This window comes from Bombus terrestris, chromosome 11, assembly GCF_910591885.1.
Source record: "Bombus terrestris chromosome 11, iyBomTerr1.2, whole genome shotgun sequence".
NCBI classification, from domain to species: domain Eukaryota; kingdom Metazoa; phylum Arthropoda; class Insecta; order Hymenoptera; family Apidae; genus Bombus; species Bombus terrestris.
Genome location: NC_063279.1, coordinates 17412429 through 17432732, shown reverse-complemented (window position 1 = coordinate 17432732; position 20304 = coordinate 17412429). Strand labels below are relative to the sequence as shown.

The 20304-nt window shown below is 44.2% G+C and overlaps 1 protein-coding gene across 4 annotated transcripts; it reads right to left on the bottom strand.

The window, feature by feature from the left end:
• Nucleotides 1-31: 31 nt before the first annotated feature.
• On the bottom strand, nt 32-20098 carry LOC100651769 (velvet complex subunit B). Of its 4 annotated transcripts, XM_048410487.1 has the most exons (3): nt 17822-17938; nt 5290-5645; nt 32-5229 (listed from the first exon to the last, which is right to left on the bottom strand). In XM_048410487.1, exons 1-3 carry the CDS (start codon nt 17847-17849, stop codon nt 4285-4287), a joined length of 1329 nt encoding a protein of 442 aa, XP_048266444.1. In that variant the 5' UTR covers nt 17850-17938; the 3' UTR covers nt 32-4284. The 4 variants fall into 4 exon arrangements, with proteins under 4 accessions (XP_048266444.1, XP_012169600.1, XP_048266443.1 ...); XM_012314210.3 differs by lacking the exon at nt 17822-17938 and adding an exon at nt 19295-20098 and having other exon boundaries at nt 32-5645; XM_048410486.1 differs by having other exon boundaries at nt 32-5645; nt 17822-17936.
• Nucleotides 20099-20304: the final 206 nt, after the last annotated feature.

Here is a 20304-nt window from a genome sequence, read left to right as displayed (position 1 = left end):
TAGGGGCGATGACAAAGGAAGTCGTCACAAATATTGTCAAAAACATTGAAAATATTTATTTCGGTATTCATATACAAGTACACTACACGCTGTGGATATGTCACTTAGATCTAAATACTTATATCTCCGTACAGCCGGAGAAAGAAGGATCAAAATTCGACTTGGAATCATGTTTAATCGTAGACAACGGCCAACCGAGTCTCTAAGTCGCTTTACCATACTGTAAACTGCATAGGAACTGTATTCGAAACGTCCTCAAAGAAGCTATTTCAAGAGTGCAAATATATAGGGGGAGACACGATGGTTGAAGAAATGTTGTGAGTTAGAAGTTCCTTCTCCGGCCGATGTTCGTTAACGCCTTCGATATTTGCGCCATAGTTTCATCGGCACGAGTAGCGTGCTTTTTGGCAAAAGAAGAAAAGAAAGAAAGAAAGGTGCAATTATGTACAAATATCGATTCATGGTCGCTGTGTTCGAAGGTAATGTTTTCTCGTGGGCAAGTAATCGTGAGATAAAAGATTATTTGGAATTTGCGAGTAAAAACTTTGCGACGATCACCACATACGCACGGTTCGTGTGGCATTCTCTCTGTGACCACAAACGTGATCACGAATTAACACAATCGTTATTTACAAAGTACACGGATACCTGATTTTTTCCAAACACCGACTTCATTCACTCACTCTCTCTCTCTCTCTCACACACACACACACACACACACAATAAACGTGCTTTTAACCTCGAGCTGTTAAAAAATCTACAATTTTAATGTGGGCTGCGGGATAGAACATACAGCTTCGTTATTATAGGCACTCGTGGTATGTTACATTAAATCAACTGCGAAACGATGCACATCGTGTGCGACTATCGAGTCGTTGGGTCTGAATGTTCTACATTTACCTCGATAACGAATTTAAAAAAAAAAAAAGAGAAAAGAAGAGAAAGAAATTATATTTACATTGATACGTTATAAATGAGCACATTTTTCCGACAATTGATGAAAGAAATATTAAATCTTACACAACTCGTCTCACTACTAGACTCCCTTTTACTCTGAGCAAAACTGTGAAACGTTTGAGCGGCGGCAGCAAAAAGGAAAAACTAATTCATCGGGTATCGTTGTCGGCGATCGTTCGCAGAAAATTATCAACAATAATAATACAAACATGCCGTATAAAATATAGAAAATTCACGCGAGCAAGATAAAAAATACAAAGGAGTGAAAAGAGAGAAAGTAGGGTAAAGGGGAGCATAGAAGCATGAGGAAGAATACAGATACGAGATCCTTCCGCGAATTACGCCGATTACGATTAATACAGTCTTGTGATGTGTCTTAGAAAACCTTAAGAAACACGCATATGCCGCAGACCTATAACACGTTCGATCTGCTCAGAGATGTGTTCAAATATGATCGAGCTATCGTAATTTTGAGCCTCCAGTCCGTGATCATTTCTTCGACATCATAAACGTCACAGAAAGTAGCGCGATCGCCGCAACCAAATATTAAATAGGTAACACGCTGTATTGTTTATTGGTCTCAAAACTTGCAGCAATAATGTTTCTTTTCCATGACATAGACGAAACCATTTAAAAATAGTATTTTCGACAGAGAAATACCAAAAATTATGTATCATGTTCTTAATTTATATTCTTTATATTCTTAATGCTACATTTATCTTTCTCTGATCGACATACTAATTTTTCACGTGGCTCCGTATAAGCAGACGATTCGTGATAAATAAAGGTATGTTTTTTCTAAAAATGTAGTAGCTTCAGATTAACGTTTTGTGGCTTATCGTACTGAAGTACAGCGGGAGGCGTCAACGAACGAGTAGATCGAACGATTCGAGAATAATCTTCCTCTCTTTACCTTTAATAAATAGTAACAGAAACATCGGGACAACGAATCGGTTGCCATCGTTCAGGCACTCTATCGCTTTGATTTTCATCGTCGTTCGAATCGTAACGATGAATGGCGCGTTCGATCGACGCTTCCGGCGTTCGTTAGAAATTTCGAAAAGAAAAGTTCCTCCGATTAGCGCGCGTTCTCTACAGCTTCCTCTTCTTTCCGGCGGACACGATTTCTTCGGTGCGGTAATAGATCAAATAAAGAATCGTGTTACGCTCTTTCTTTATGTATAACACCAAAGCGTTGCGCGCACCAAAACATATAGATGCGCGCGTACAGACACACACAGAGACCATTCGTCTTATACTCTCACGATATCGAAAAATACGTTAATTTGAAGAAAAAAAATATATGTATATATCATATGTATATGTATATATGTATATTCCTTGCATATGTGCACTATGTATACATTACGTAACACCTATAGGCTCGCTTAATACTTTGAATACCGCGTGATTCTCGGTACATGATAAATCCCGCGATCCATCGTTCCTTCGAGTAAGAGAAAAAAGAGAAAAAAAAGAAAAAAAATAAGGAAAAAAGACTCGCAAAACAACCAGTTGGCGTCTTGTTTTCTGCTCGACTTTCGCCTCTCGTGCAAATTGCTTTTAACGATTGCACGAAGCACCAGCGAATAGAAAACAAATCTGGAACGTACACACGCACTCCTGCTCGTTTATACGTACATATATACATATGTGGTCACGTTAATCGCTAATAACGAATGTATATTTATAAAAAAAAAAAAGAAGAGGAAGAAGGAAGAAGAAGAAGACAGATGCTTTTAGACAAGATGCAAAAAAAAAAAAAAGGAAAAAAACGTTGACGAGGTAACGCGATCGATAAAAGGATGAAGGTTCTCTGCTATGTACTGGAAAAGCGATCGATGTTTCCGAGGCGCAATTGACTTGCACGGGATGGGAATTGGCGTTATTTGCGGATCGACTGGCAAGGTTGAATTTCAAGGAGAAGACATTAAGCAACGTGTTGGTGCGATATTTGAACGAGGACGACAGAAGAATCGTCAGACAGACAAATAAACCTGGAATCGAAGCCACACGTTCGAACACCAATAAACACTTTGCTTTCCTCCTAGAAATTTGCCACGGATTCGGGCCAATGTTGCGCCGCGCAAACATGGGTCGACGCGAACACGATGAACAGTTTTTGGGAAAGAGAAGAGATCGTGAATCGATAATACAAGGATGTTATTGCTTTGCTCGATAACGATGCAAGGGAGTGGAGGCTTAAATCGTTAAGGATAACTGGCGGTAGTGAGATAGCCGGTTGCGCGACCAATTTATTAATCGGGAAATAAATTCGTATTTTTCACGGAAAGAAATTCGATTCTCGTCGATCGGAAGATTTTCGAATTCGTTTGCTAATAATTTTACATTTTATCATGAGATACGTATATATAACATAATAGGAATTTTTATTCAGCAAGGATAAATACAAACGAGTCTGAAGGTCTTCGTATCAACGAGATCGTTTCTCTGCCGTCAAGGATATGATACGAATCGAATATCGAGTATCCAAGTTATTCGAATCGTTGCTCGAGTTTAGCGCACAGTAGCAAATAAAACGGTCGGCTCGATTAGCCGTTGCACTTTTCGAATCAGCAAATGAACTTGCTAATGACAACAATGATAATAATAATTAAACGAAAGTATTCTAAGAAAGTCTTACAGTATAAATTACTTATAGTCTAGGATGTCGCATCTTTCTTATTATCTAACTCATCGTTACGATACCGCGGGACATTGGAGAGAGTCCCATTTTGGCAAACGGGGCAACTCGAAAGCAGAAAAGCGCACCCGACGGTTGATTCGACCGATCCTCGCATTTCACCGACTAAAATCCAATGATATTCGACTCCCGAATAAAACAGCTATACCGTCGCTTCATACGCTTCGTCTAGTCGATCTGTAATCGTTATCCGATCGATAAAAAACAGCTTGCGATTTGTTTCACGCGATATTGGTCGATACCGAAGTACGTGCGAATGCAAAGCCGGTAGTGGTTGTTCCAAGAATGTACACTTCTTTACATTCCTTATCAACCTTCTCTGTCGTTCTTTACTCGTTCTTCAATTTACGACGAAAGAACGAGATCAAGCGACGATCGTCTGATCGCTATTTCCTTCGACCAACTAACAACAATCGCTACACTCGTTGAAGCGTTCGTGCGCGTGTAATCAGCGATCGAGGAGTACTTTCTGTTTCTTGTCTCTCCCGTGTTCGATGCGATATGAGGAATTGCCGCCGTGTTGATCACCGTCGCACTTAACCTGCTACAATTCGAGGAGCAACGCGTTGGACAGTTGGCTCGCTCGCTGCAAAAAAGCCACCAAGAGGATACGACGATCTCTTTCACGGCCCATTGACTGTGGCGTTTGCGGGTAACGCGTGTCCCGTGACCAGACTGCTCTCCGTCGGCTTGCCGATACGGAGTATCGACTGAAGGGAGGCAACTTCGGAGGCGAGACGGTCCAGCCTCGATTTCACTTCCCTCTCGCTCTCAGGAACGGTAGACACGCTGGGGCCGGTCCATTCGGCGCCCAAGGAAATGCCCGAGTCACGCTCGTCGCTGGAACCTTCGTTGTCCCATGGTGGTGATGCTCTGGGTCCTGGTTCTTGTTTGATACCCTGAAGCGCGAGTAACGCGCTGGCCGCGTCCTTGTCGCCGATACGCGATTTGTGCCTCAGCTTGTGAGGTAGACTGTTGTTAGCCGCTGGATTCTGCGAGCTGACCACCAATTGTGGACCTTCGTCTCCGCTGCCGGATGATAACTCAAACGGCGATTGAGCGCGTCGACCACGAGATAGGTTTAGAGCGCTGGTCGTGTCGAGGTGCATCGCCGGATGAGGATAAGGATATTGAAAACTTTCCGTCTCAGGGTACGAGGTCGTTTCGGGAACGTACAGCTGCGCGGGTGACCTGGGCGATCGTGCACCACTGACTGGTTGATGGATCACCGAAGTATGCACAGGACTTGGTGTTCTTGCGTAGAGGAGAGCCGCCGAGGCTGGCAGTTTCGCCCTTTTGACGATGGGCGGGTCAGCGGGTAGAGCCGCGAGCACGTGTTCCGTGCTGATCACAGACTCACCGCATATACCGAACTTATCCCTGATCGCCTCGAGTTGCGCCTTCAGGATGTGGTTTTCCTTGCTCAGCTCCATGACTCGTTGCTCGAGTACCATGTCGTTGAAACGCCTTTTCTCTCGGGATCGTTTGGCTGCCTCGTTGTTGCGTCTCCTGCGGTCCCAGTAGCTGTCGTCCTTCTTGTTGTCCGGAATGAACTCCCGTTGCTTGCGCTGAGAAAATAGCTCTTTTCTGATGTCGAAGTTCGGAGGGAAATTTTCTGGGTGTGTCACCTGTTGGGCGTCGTGGTGGTGGTGCGGCGGCTGCTGCTGCTGCGTCTGTTGCTGCTGCGGCTGATGATGGTGATGATGTTGCGGAGGTTGTTGCTGCGGCGGCGGTGGCTGGTGCTGCGGTTGATGCTGGTGTTGCTGTTGCTGTTGCAGAGTCAATGGAGCACCGTGGTGTGCCGGATGCGTCAACGGAGGCAACGGTCCATGGGCATCGTGACCACCATGAACACCGTGACCGGCGTGCGCCATTGTGTGGGTGGCCGGCATATTGCTGTTCAAACACGCGGTCTCACCATTGATAGGCGATCCACTCTGGCGGGCGACAATTTCTGCCACCATAATTTGTCTTCTTAGTACATCTGCGAAGGAAAAACAAGTTGCAAATTAGATAAGACAGGTCGGGATAGAGACGATGCGTTTGCAACAATATGAATATAGTTTGGCGTCGAACGCGTGCGAACTAATCCGGCAGAATTAATAAGATCGTATATTACGTCGGTGGTTAAAGTGTCAGATAGCAAGGAGAACGATTCCCGAGTCAACACACGGGACGAGTTTATTAACGGCGGTGATGTAGCGCTGCGTGCCAAACGATCGCGATGACGAAAAGCGCAGCTTAGTGACAAGGCAACCTAGTCACGTAAGATACAAATAGATCAGAATGCGAGTATATTTACATTTAACAATTGTTTGTTTGTCGTGATTCAGCGTTTCTCGTATTCGACGTTCGACACTCGTAAATACTAGAAAATTAGTAAATACGTCGTAACAGTGTTATTCGAACGCGATGTTCGCCTCTTTCGGGCGCAAGGTCCTTCCAGCTTTTCAGTGGAACGTTTATTAATCCAAAGTGACGCAAATCCGTGGTGTAGCGAACGCATTTACGATCCTAGCCACGTACGAAATGTAGTCCTTGTGCGGTACTGTCACGCAACAGTCGAGTGACGGACATTACGAAAGAAGGTCGCGCGATACGGAATCAGGAAGAAGAAAAACAATGTCGAGAGATTTCTACAGATAGCTGACCTCCTATACCGTCGCTTTTTGTCGTGATCGTTGATTACACACGGTGTTTCAGATTACGATCCATACCGATCGTACACGGCCTGCCTTTCCGGATTCGAATCGCAGAGACTTCAATTCGATCGACCGCGATTCGCGATGTGACTCAATGTGATCATTCCTTTCCCGTGACATAGCGCGTAATAATTGTAACAGACTGCATGTTAGAATTGTAATCAAACTGCTGGTTGATTCGATGACGCACACTTATGAAAATCGATCGTCATATTTGAAACAACTCGAAACAACGCTTCGATGATAATTGCAATTTCTTGGAACGATTGTTCATTCATCTAGCTAATCACCAGCATCACGCGCCTGCGGAACGAACGTAACTTATCCTTATTTAGGCTAATTAGCATAGCGAACAATTTGAATAAAGCATAATTAACTCGAAACTTTACTGTAATACCGTACTGTTGACAAAGTTAACCTGATACAAAGCAAATGTGTTATACATATGTATACTGCAGCTCGTTACAGTATTTCTTATCTACGATAGCAAATACTAGAGAAAAATTCCGGAGGTGAGAGAACGGTTGCCAAGTAGCATAGTCACGCGCCGTTAAGTGTACGTTTAAGGTGCATACTCTGTATACATCAAGAAACCATTTGTATTCCGTGAGCGTGCATCGAAGATCATTGCCTTAACGCCGTGTTTGTACGGTGAGCGCGTTAAATCGTTTGTATAGCGATTCCCGATGCCAGCAGCGTGCAGCAGATACGCCGCTTATTTTGGGCCCTCGAGGACGATCGTTTTGTTGAGCAGGCGTGGGTGTGGCGACAGGAGATCATGCTCAACAACAGGGAGAGTATCTCTTCTCGTAAAGTTCCGTGACCGTTATACGAGAGAGTACGGAGCGGACAAAGGTGAAGAATTCCGAGAGATCGAGGGACGTGCACGTACTGCCAACAATACCGGTCCGGGCAACGCCGAGCACAAGTCGCAAAATAGCCTTGGGTAAGGTCGGGCTATTCCCCAAGGTCGAAGATGTCAATGAACCCGTCGCCGTTGCCAGTCGACCAATAGAAATTTGTCGCCCCTTTTTCGAAATTAGTTTTCAACTATTAAAACGAAACGATCGCGTTTGTCGGTGCATAGTGATTCGATCTTAGTCGAACGATTTGTTATTTCGAGCACGTAACGTGGAATCGGTATTTGTATTTTGATTTTATTCATACATTTTATTTCCTATTTTAATGGCGCGCTTGAATTTTCTAGGCTCGAAAGAAATTCGAATGTAATTTATCTTTAATCGCTTCTAAGATACGGTATGTAGGAAAATATTTGACGCGACGATACGCGAGGCCCCTTTGGTCGCGCCATTGTCGCGACGAATGGCGAAGTTCGCGCAATGTTTACGATACTAGAACGCTCGAGATGTAACGATGACATACGCTTGAGCTTCGCCCCGGGCATACGGCACAATTATGTAAGTGCTCGCGCGATCATTTCCGCAGATCGGTCATCGTGTGCTCGAATATTACGCGACCGATTCTCATAACGTGTTAATTGGACGCGATAAATGTCGGAAAACGATAACATTTGATTTAATAACTTGGTGTAATCTATCGGCAGGAAAATAAAACTGTCTTCCGCGATAATGCATGACCTACGAACAGCGATCGAGTCTATTCAATTATCGAACTTTTATAGCCACCTATTTATACAATGGCCTACATACAACTCGGAGCAATTAAAAATAATTTGTTTTTGGGATGATGGAACGTTATTTTCGTGTCGTGTCTATCGTTGGAAAACGTGTGAGTATTAATCCGAGTGACAGTTATGTAAGGAAGCACGTGTGGCTGTGCGATTCCACTTGCCACGTGCCATCGGCCGTTCACGGGTTGCATCGTGGAAATACTTATTTACCCAACCTTCGGTATTTATACTACGAAAACGATGTTTGGCTTTTACAACTACGTAAATACGCGCTTGCGTGCTTTAGTTAAACGGAAATACGTCTTCTTCCTTGAACGATTATGTCTTACGAGAACACGCATCAATGTCATTTCACGAGAAAATAAGGTTACATTTTATTTCCTGTACCAATTACGTTTCGAATATTTACATTCGAATATAATTTTAAATATTTGTGTTTGAAATTAACGAATTAGTTTATTTTCAAAAGAAACAAACGATTTGAAATCTCCCGCTCAGAGCGTTCCATATAACGCGCAGCTACGGCAGCGCACCTATCTTTCGATAATCGAAATTTCAAGATCGGGATACGCGGGGAAATTTCGATAATCGAAGACGCATCATTTCTGACATCGAGCGTACCATAGTGACTTTCCGATAAAAAGATTCGAAGAAAGACATTCTGTACTCGAATAGTTGTTCGAAATGTTTATATTTCGTGTACGGGAAACGCCTCGAGTGAAATTTAGTTTATGGTGTGTGTGTTTATTGTGTGGAGAAGGAATAAACCAGCATATACTTCCTCTGGTACTGTCTTCTGTCAAGCATGTCTATAAATAGGTAGGTATCATCGTGCTTTTTTCAATTATTCACGTTTCCACCGTTTTTTGAGCTTTTCTACAATTTCCATCCACCTATCGACTAGAAGAATTTCTTTCCCTTGCACTTCATGTCTTAACACGCAATATGATTATTAAAAGCGCCACAGCTCTCGCGAAACAATTTAAGGAAAACGGGAGATCTCTTTAGCCATTTTCTGAAAATGCTAGGGTCATTGTATCGGTACAGACATATTTATTGTCTCGCGTAATTAATCTTTTAAGGGGCTTTTATTAATACTCCGTATTGGTTTAACCCTAATGGAAAACAGAATACGCGTCTCGAGTAGATTAGGGTAACGAACTCGTGATGCAACGGGAGGAAGCGAGATGGCATGTTCGTGCGCTTAGAAAAGAGTAAGAGGAACCGAAACGGTAAGCTTGTGAATTAACTGTTGAAGCACGCGGCAGAGAGTTACGTAAGGGTCTCGTTGCATCGTGTACGCGTGCGTTTCCTCTATCCACGTGCTATACGCGCTTGTTAGAAGTGAATGTCAGCCGCTTATATCGTGGAAGCCCCTCACTATCCCGGTAAATATGTCAACGTATACGTGGATCTCTTCTAATCACGTACTTCTGGCCGAGAAACGTGCCTTCATGACCTCGCACAGACTCAATTTTACAATCTGTCATGCGTCCTTCCATCTATCGATTATGTATCTTCTACCTTAAGTTACCTCCGCGCAGACTGCGTCACGGTTAGTTAGAGACTGCACCACTCGACGCTTCTGGGAAACAGACGACCAATATCGACGTTTCATCATGCAGGAAATTACAATTTTTGCGTTACCATCTGTGCACGATCTTTTATCGTTTCTCGCTAGAAGGCAGTGACAAGGATTTAAAAGGAAGACGCGTAGAGACCTCGATACGCTATAGTGGTCGCGTATAAGTCGGTCGTCTATGGTTCGCGCGTATCACGTTACATTTTCACATCGGCAACTTTGTAGTTCAACTTCGTTCCACTTAAACCTGCCGTTCTCAGAATTCTTATTTATGCCTATGTAATGATTTTCTTATTATTGTCGGAGTTCTTGTTACCGAATGCTCCTCCGCGGTATAATTCCCTGAATGTGAATATTTTCCAAAAACTCGATTTTCTCGTTAATTCATAACAGGATATGCGTGTTGTGATATGATATTATTTCCCACTGTATTCAGATACTAATAATAAGTAGATATTATTCGTAGAAACAAGGAACAGGAAATGATCTCCGAAAAATTAGTAATCGTTTATTCGACCACAGATTAGATAATTAGACTTCAGTAGAGAATATGGATTCTCCTAGGAACCTTGACGACCGACTCTTAACACAGAACAGTATAGCCGCTAGCAAATACTCCGTGCTATATACTCAAATCGATTATTTTTAATAAGAATATACAAAAGTACGATATTCTTATCGAGTTCAGGATCTATCGCTTGATTTCCATTCACAATTAGTGAATCAATATACGAATATAACTATAAGTAAGGGGATTCGAAACGATAGGGTATCTAGTTGGGTAAATGGGCATTTAATTTTCGTTGCAACGCCAAGAGGTGTATAACCGAGACACGAAGCCCGCTCGAAATTGAGCAATCACCTGGAATTTCACTCGCTAAGTTACGTATACGCGAGCTCGCGTGACTCACATCGTCGCAGCTAGTTCTATCGATTCGACGATTTTTGTTAGAATAGAAAACATCGCCCACATAAAATTTCTGTCGTGACGAAATGCACGTAGACGCGGTACACGCCAACTTAAGCGTTCTTCCTACCGATATACACACAATTTCCTGAAGCGATTACAAATAGCTTCCATTGAATCACCGAATTTTCCGTCTACGTAACACGAGTCCACGGAACGCGTTATTTCGGTGTTTCGAAACCGAGTTCACATGCACTTCCGTCTCAGATATCTTTTTAATTTCGCTCAATTCCGCCGCATGACCGACCGACTATGTTCTGTAACTCACCATATAAAACCGAATTTACACTGTTTCGCACGAAAGCAGCATTGATTCGCCGTGTTTCCCAAAGTGAAACACTGTAAATTGGCCTTAACTTAACATAGGTACTTAATTTTGATTCATTACGGGCGAGGAAAGAAATTTCTTCTCCGTTTGGATTAGCAGTAATCGACTATCTCTGCTTTGCCTCTGGATATATACATACTTCGAGGAACCGAATCACTCGGCTCGGATATACGACACGTTCTCGGTGAGTCATATTTAGCCATTACATGTTTCTTTATGTGTATATTAGCGTGCACTAACGGGAGCCCGAGGAGCTGGCGTACGCGTGACGTGACGCGGTCCTGTGTATGGAAATACAAGCGAACGCGCACGCACGTGCGCGCACATACCAGGAACGTAGCACAGAGGGACGAGGTTGTCGCCCCTTTCTCGTGAAACTGGAAAATTTATCGGGAGTAACGAACACGCGCGGTACGCTGCCCGCCCTAAAACTTTACGGCCCCTCGTAAACGCTGGCGAACGATTCGTTAGAGCTAGAGCTAGAGGATAATAGAGGGGGAGACTTGTGTTCCGAACGTGAAATTATTGAACGGCCGCAGAACCGCGATTGGGATAATTTTGCGACGTTAACGATCGCGAGAACACAATTTCCCTCGAACGAACGATAAAAATGGGAAAAGTCGCGCGCCTTGCTGCATACACGGTAATTATAAACGCGAGAACGCGAACGTAGCGAAACTCGTACATATTCGGTTGCGCAAACGTCTTATAACGCTATGGTCGTATCGATGGACGCCAGGATTGTGTGGGTAGCTTTCGTTCTATGTTCGGGGTCAATATTTCTCCATGGAGATAATAATAGCGAACCCTTGGCGCGCGTTACGCACACACGAAATAATTACGTAGTATTGGGCAAGCGTTGGAATTGATCCGACCGGCGTGAGTCGCGTTAAACGCTATTGCCCCTTCTCGCAGCCCACGTTTCCCGGTAATCACGTTTTCTCACAACAGTGGTAACATTTTCGTGACACTCCAGAACGACAAAATTGTTCCGTTATAGATAATGCGGACGTGTCTTTCGCATGTATCAAATGTCCTAATAATCTATCGCATACAGTATACCCACGAACATGCGATACGACTCGAACTATCGTAACAAAAAAATTCTCGAGTCTATTCGAGCGATGCACAATCCAGGCGACGCAGCGCAACTAACGAACCACGCGACATAAGCGATGCACACGTGTTGCGCGTGTTGCGCGAATCACGTTTCACCTTCTGCTTAATAGTATTGGTGAACACGCGTGAATCACTCGTGTGCTGCACAGCAAAAATTACACGCTGAATTCACGGCTCGATTCTTGAATTATGAATCGTAATTGGATCGATCTGCGTATGTCACGTGCATCGATCGACTCGTATCGGTCTGTTGCGCGATGTGACACTAGCCCAGTAACTAGTGACGCAATTTAAACGAACACACTGCATGGACAACTTATACATATACGTACTAGACAAACACCGATGCATGTACGACTCGTATACGCGCGTTTTTACGAGGAAATGTTACGAACGAGGGAAAGGGTCTCCGTTATAAATTTGATTTGATCTCAAAAGTAATTCGACTCGATGGAAAAATCATAAATATCGTACAACGCGCGCTGTTTGCCGCGATGCTATTAATAACTCGCAATGACTTGGTCAACCGGCCGCGGTTGCGATGAATGATCTTACGACGCAGTTGTATAATTTCCTGTTTATCTTTTTCTTGATTTGCAGATATTTTATTTTTGATCCATGAACATAAAATAGATATATAAGACAGCGCATCGTGTTTTACTAGTCATTGAGGATTATCGAGTTCCACACTCGGTACTATTCGACCGCTGCGTTGATAACGCTATAAATAGAGAGCAATAGAGCGCGGTTGGGAAGATAATATCGTTAAGTGTTTTATCAATTAGTTGTTTGTATTCTTCTACGAGGAAAACACGAAAAAGATTTTGTCCGTTCTCGTCGATTTCGGAACGAAATTCTTGTGGAATGGATACAGGCGACTTATCTGGCCTATCTTCTGGTCACAACGGAGAAGCCGGTTACTCGGCAATCACGAGTATCTGACTAATTCTTCCGAAGTGGAGGAAAGATTATGCGTGTCGGAGACACGGGTTTCGCCGTCACGCGTATCTACACGTGTAGAATCGTTACAGTAGTTGCGCAATGGTGCCAAGCGGCGCACGTGGTCGTCGAACATCAGTTCCGTTTTCGAGCAAATATAAGCTCTCGATGGCTTGCTTCTTCGCATATGAGAAAATTCGATTCCACTCTTCTCGATGGAAATACTTCTGACCATTCCTCCAGTTTCTCATTGTTTTCACCCGATATACGTATTCATCGAGTTCGTTGTTTTTCTGCCGTTTCGTTGGTTGCGTAGCGCGGAAATGTTCTCCTCGTTGACAGAAGAAAACATAGAAGGAAGAAACTGGTCCAATTTAATCGCGTTTAAATGGCGCTAGCATACTCGGTTTCGTTAATAATCTCGTATATACAGTCAAATTGTAAATTGCGAATGACGAGGGACGAATCCGTTGACCCGATGCCAACTAGCCAATGCTATTTGTTTTTCTTCTGACACCAGCTTTTCAGGGAACGCGGCGTACGACTGCAATGAACGGACACGAACGATCGTCCTGGCTCTTCGTAGAAATTTATTCGTGCGATATTTCACGAATGCATCGTACGGCGGATCTAACGCGAAAATATGATCCGGCATCTGATCGAGCCGGTGATCGATAATACAAAAGTAACGATTATACGATCGTGCAAGGGAAAATTCAAACTCGAATTTACAATTCGAAAGTTTTTGTTTCTTCGAGATTTACGTAGAGATGTGCGAAACACGGTTATCGTTTTTCGAGGAACTTCGAGGCACGCATTGTTCCCGCGTGACCGCGTCCTTTTCTTCTGGTTGCTCCAAATCGTCTCGACTCGGCCACATGACGCACAGTTACGTAACGACCAACCAAAGCACGTTGTTTTCCGTACCGCAGTGGCGATGCGCGTAATGTACCGACTATAACACGCCCTCTTTACTAACCATTCTTCTCATTTTTCTTCGTTCGTAAATTCTCTATTCGTTTGGATTTTCAAGTTGCCTCGGTAGCCCGCAACAACCTTGTTTCTCGCTCTTTTATCAGCATCTTAAGGACACGACCGTTATCTGTCCCATTAGCCTGAAACTGGACACGCTGGTTATCAAATTCCTCGTGTTCAACGACGTGTCGATCGCCGCGTTTCTCGTATGTCGTTTCTTCCGCCGTTCCTTCTACCGAGAGGAGTCTCTCTAACGTAATGATAACGTAATAGATATAGTCGATTTACAGTTGTAGACACGTTCCGTACCACGTACCACGTATCCACGGCGGCATCGTTACGTAATATTTGAGCGTAGGCCTGTTTCAAATCCCTTCATTCAATCGGTCTCGCTTATCGACCAAGAATCTGCTGGTATAGATAACAGCGGAAGTCTTCGGACGATCGTATAAAGGCGCTAGTAGGCACCAGAACTTGCTCTCGGGATACTTATGTCATCGATTAGCATATGCTATACGGTTGTCGTTATACGCTTGAAAATGATGGCCGAGCGATATCGTCGAAGGTTACGAGAAATTTCTTTTCGCCAGACATTTTTAGCGGTTAAAAAGGTCGTATAGGTTCGCGGTATTTAAATAAGAAACACAGAGGGGAACGACGATACGGAGGAGAAGAGCGAGCGTTCCAAAAATGCGGGGATAGAAACGCGCGCGGGCCTGAAATAGTTCTCGGAGTACGTCGAACTTTAAGTACAGTACATAAAGGCACGTGCACAATGCTAGCCACTCGATACGGCTCGGCTGTGCGTGTTACGATTGCGGTCAGCGCTCACGTAACAGCCGACCGTTGATACCGTTATCGGACCGACACAGGCATTTCGAACCGGTCTCCGATTTCGTTTCCCGCTTATTATGCAATTGGTCCGCGATAACGCGACCGCCAACTTAAAAACGAAAAAAGGCAACACGCGACACGCGTTGGCACTCTTTTTTGCCTCTCTTTGTTCTTTCTTCTGTCCTTTGCTTCTTCGTGTTTTCATCATTGTTCACGCCCCGATACCTTACTCCGCGTATCCTGTTCGATTTTCGAGCACTTCGTTAAGTACAGTTAAACGAAACGGTTACACAAAAGTGTCTCACGCGTAACACATTTCGGGGAAAAAATGCAGATGCCACGTATGTATAATCCTGTAATCTAAAGACGAACAGTAGGTTAGTATAGGCAACGTGATTTTACAGAAGTCTGAGAAATTATACGATAATTAGATAAACGAGCAACGAACTGAAAGTTAGCGCGCAGGCGTTGATCGATTCGATAAGTCAGCTCATTTATTTCTGAATAGAGTTTGCTTCGAATTTATTAAATAATCATGCAGCGGAAATCGGGCTTCCTTATTCGTGAAATTATATTCACTGGATGAAATCATCCAATTGTCCTATTATTTCCTAGACGTTCTATATGTACAATCGATTTAACGCGTATTATTTCACTGTTGATTCTACTTTACTTTTGACGATACGCTTAATCTTGAATCTCACCATTGCGGCTATTTTCGTCAGTGATAATTTCGTGGCCCTTTTCAAGCACGCACGATGATAATTTTCTTCGTTATCAGGACGCGTACAAACAATAGGGAAATCAATGTGATGCCGATAAAAACAAGCGCGACGACAGAGAGACAAAGTACAAAGAGTAATTACTCCTTGTCATTGTATCGCAATTGTTTGGCTTATCTGAATTTTTGCACGTTCCACGTGAGCATCGTCGGTTGATCGCGTTTCTCGTCCGGCGACACGTGACCTGAGGTAACGTGTTGCCCGTCCGCGAATACGTTTTCCCTACCGAACGGCGCGTGCGGTTACGTAACGAACACGTGGAACGGATACCAATGACGAATAGACGACGTTCGTTAGTATACGTTCCGTGTACTAAGTTCCTTGGATCATCGACGATGTATTTTATGGATGCATCCCGATCGAATTGGACGGGAAAGCACGCGATAGGAGAGCGGCCGAGTGGGCGTTTCGACTGATAAACAATGCGAGACCGGCTTAAGAAATAACACGCGGTGTGTGATGCAACTGGCCGCGGTGCATAGTATAGAAATGCTCGCGCAATTCGCGCGCGCCGGTTCTAGCCTAGTGCGCGGCTTCTCTTTCTATCGTTGCTGTTCTCTCTACGGTTGTGCTCTCCCGCCACGTGACTCCTACACGTGCACTCCGTGTTATGCTAGACCATTCACCTTCGTTGCATAACAGAAACGCGAAAAGGTCATCGGGAACAACGGAGCCTGATATTTCCTAATATGATTGATAAATCGCGAGCTCGATCACGCCAATCGGTCAATTAGGCTCGATCACAAGCATCTCGACGATCTTGCTGTTCCTTTTTAGAAATCGGCGAACGCCTTTCCGACGATTCATAATTACGCGAAACGTATAGTATCTACGAACGTGATATAGCGAGATCGTAGAATCAGTGGCCGAAATAGGGAGCCTAAAAAAGTATATAGCGAGTTAAAGATCTTCGGAAGATGGAATAAGATCGAGATGGATTTGGAAGATCGAAATAAAAACGAAAATTAATATGTAAAAACGTCCGTCGGGGCTTATTACTTTGAGTCAGAAGAAGTTAAATTTTGCATATCAATCGACGCCGGTCCTCGATGATTTAATTTATAATCTTTTTCTATTTTGGTCCCGCATTATAGATTTTACGAGCGAACCAAGGAAAGCATGTAGAAATAAAATTATCATTATCTGCTCGTTTAATCCGATATAAAACTCAGAAACAGTTATCACAGCGCACGTTATGAAAATTTCTTTCGAACTCGATGTGATCGATGAACGTCCGATGACGCAATGCACAATCCGCAATATCTGAGACGGCCGCTACTTAACGCACGTACGCACGAGCACAAGAGTATAGATGTAATATATCAAACTCTACACGTATCTACACCAAAGAAACCGTATCGAGAAGGAAATACATACATACTTCTTGACGATTCGTAGCCGGCTATGCATACTGTGGTACTGCGTTCGCGTACCTCTATGCACGCGAATATAATACCTCCGCGTCATGCATTTCCGTGAACGGTAGATACCGCTAATCCGGATTGATGTGACACCAAACAATCTAGATCGACCGTTTGAGATAACGAACCATACACAATGCGAATCCGCTAAGTCCCTGCTGACTGACTTTGTCGATATCATTCGATATTTCATCATTGCGATATGCTTTGGATATTTGATGCAGCACAAAGCACAACCTTGGACGACGAATCGCGAATCCACGTATACCTATGAATGATAATTAGCCCTGGATTCCGCTCGATTGCGTCACCTTGCAACGTGATTCGCGATAAATGAATTCGAAGGATCGAAACAATAGCGGATAGATAAATTATTAATAAATAAGTTTACCGATTATGATACGGTTATTCAGAACGCAAGTATGTGTAATAATGTGCAACGTAGTATACTTTCGAGTATTTTTAATTTCTAACGGATAATCGTGCGATCGGTTGCAACAAAAGTTGCAGTTCATACGTGTTTAAACATATGTTCGCGCATTAGAAATCAAATATACGTTGTAATTGCTATATTGGGATAATCTCTACTTATCAATAGCTTCGCGATAACATTGACAATCTGCATTGCCGATAACGGTACAGCGTCAAATTTCGAATCTTTGTAGCTGTATGATCTATGGAATAACTTGGAAGACCTTCAAGCAGGAAAATTTCGACGATCGAACAGAACCTTCGTTGCTTTATCGTTAATCACATTTGGTTGCCACTGGCATCCCTTGCCGCGATGTTCGTGACCGTTTTTAAATTGCTCGCGTTTGACCAAGCAGAAATCAACCAGCGTATCTTGGTATCGTACGTACACGTGCGTGCCCTTCGCTCCAAGTCCATGAAGCTCGTCGCCTTGTTGCACACACGCTTTACGCTACGACGAGGTTGAGAGTTTTGCAAATTAGGCCGTGGCCCACTTCGGCTGCGATAGAGAGAAGGTGGCGGCGCGGCGGTAGTAGCGAGAGAAGAGTAGTGGGATCGATCGAGGATGGGGGGATATACAGAGCGCAAAACACGATCGAGAATGGGGGCTGGTTGAACAGTTCCCGTTTCGAACGAGGATCCTGATCGGTCGAATGCTCTTCGAAGCGACAACGACCCCTTTGGAAATCACTAGAAATCTACTAAATTATTCCGACTTTGTTCGTTTTAACTTTCCGATATTTTCCTGAATTATTTCTTCTTTTTTAATTGGTTCGACAACCAAGTAACGATATCCATTTTCTCAATTCCACGTATCGGAGTTAGAATATTTTCACGGTGAATACGTGCCGTCGAAAATTCGTTTGGGAAACCAGCGACAATACCGTCCGGTTGTATGTTATATTCTTCGTGTTGAGGAGAGATAAGGATCAAAGTCCTCCTCGCTTCGTCACGAATGACGCAACGACCGCTGCCGCGTTGCTCACGCGTTGCACGAGACTTTCGTAAGCGCAGCCTTTCCTCGCTTCACTCGCCGCTCGTTGCCTCGTCCATCGAAACGTCCTAATCCGTGACGATGCTCGATCATAAAATAATTCCATATTCCCTTGTCCTTCGTTTCGTCGAAACAATCGTGCAATGCTTTTCTTCTATTTTCTTATTCGCGTTGAATACAACGATCAATGTTCAAGGAGCGAGCCAATGATTCAGGCGTTGATAACGCGATAAGATACGCGAAGCTGATTGGAACGAAAACAATGAGTGCACGAGTTTATTGCGCCCGCGAATTGCAGTCAGACGTTGCGTCAACCGAATTACTTTTGAAGGTCAGAGTCTCCGAGTATTCAGGGTCGTTTGGCAAATATCACAGGCTCGGATCGATAATCGTGATTCTCGATCGATTCACCGAACGTACGTTTCGCCGCTTCCATCGATTTGAAAAACAGCCGTCTGTCACGTACGCGTCGAAAGTTCACTTTCGATATAGCAGAAATAACGAGAATTTATCATCGGTAATTATTCAGAGGGCAATTGTGTTTCTCGAAATTGGGAATCGGTTGCACTCGATCGAAGCACGTATTCGCGATAGTTATTTCCGACGGGTTTAGTACAAAGTCCTGGCGCGTGACAAGTTGCCAGCAGATAACGTTCTATTCTACAAATTATTACAAGGCCGCCTCGAGCGTAATCATAAGTATTCGTTTCCGTTTCGGGAAAAACAACGGATTCGTGATGTCGATTCGATCTGATCGCACCTGTGTTCTTTCGAAGCATCGTTGTCGAACGAAACGGGGAAAAGGACGCACGATCGGACGGTGAAAATCGGTGTAAAGTTTGTAACATATGTCGTTTGGAGTACTCACCAATTTTGAAAGATTCTGGCGAGCACGATCGAACGACAGTACAGCGATCCACTTTGCCTCCTCTAGATCGATGAAAACAGACGGTGCGCTGCACTCGTCAATTGTAAACGGTCGAACGTGTAAAGTTTATCCGCGAAACACCGAGATAGTCACTGGCTGAGCGTAAAGTATCCCGTTCGTCGAACCAACGTAACGAGAATCACCGTCATAATAACGTCTGCTATCGCGGCTTGCGATCGAACCGTTTTCCCTCTTCCACGGGTAAATCCAAGCGAATCCCTCGAGAGTGGACGGCAATCGTGTCGTATATTTATATCACACAAAACGGAGATGCAGAGTACTAAAAAATACGGAGAGAACCAAAATGTGTTCGTAGCGTGTCTACGATGTGGCAAAATCCAGTATATCGTTTAATTTCCTTCTCTTTCACCGATGGAAAGGAGAAACAAAGGCACACGTCGAAAAACTAACGAGAGCACTGATCGTGTTTTCGCGTGAAAGCGTGAATGTACGTAGATCTCGGACAAAGAACGCGAAACCAATGGACCGATCTTGCTTAGCGGTGAACACGATGAACTTGAACTGTTGGCGAGCAGGTGACAAGGAGCTACGTGTTAGCGTCAGCCCCTTATACTAATCGTCCAATTACTCGAGACGAGATAGCACAATGTGTCTTGCGCGCAGAAACACACGTCCGATCGCTACGGTGTCGGCCTGCAAACTGACTACACGCTGCGTGAGACTCGCGACTCGCGACTGCCGTCTTGGCCCCAATGTCGTCTGGCTTCGAGTTTGATGCGAGAAGGCTGACGCGGTCACGTGTGTCGGTGTGTACGTGATCGTGTCTACCGGCGTTGCGCTTCGACCGTGGTAGTGGCGAGGTTTTTGGTGGGGAGGAGCACAGGTCCACCCGCCGGGGGAAGTTTATGCCTGGTTTATGCTCGGTTTATGTGCACTCCCCACTATCGGCCGGTCCGCACACAGTGCCAGGCGGTTCTGCGTCAGAGTGC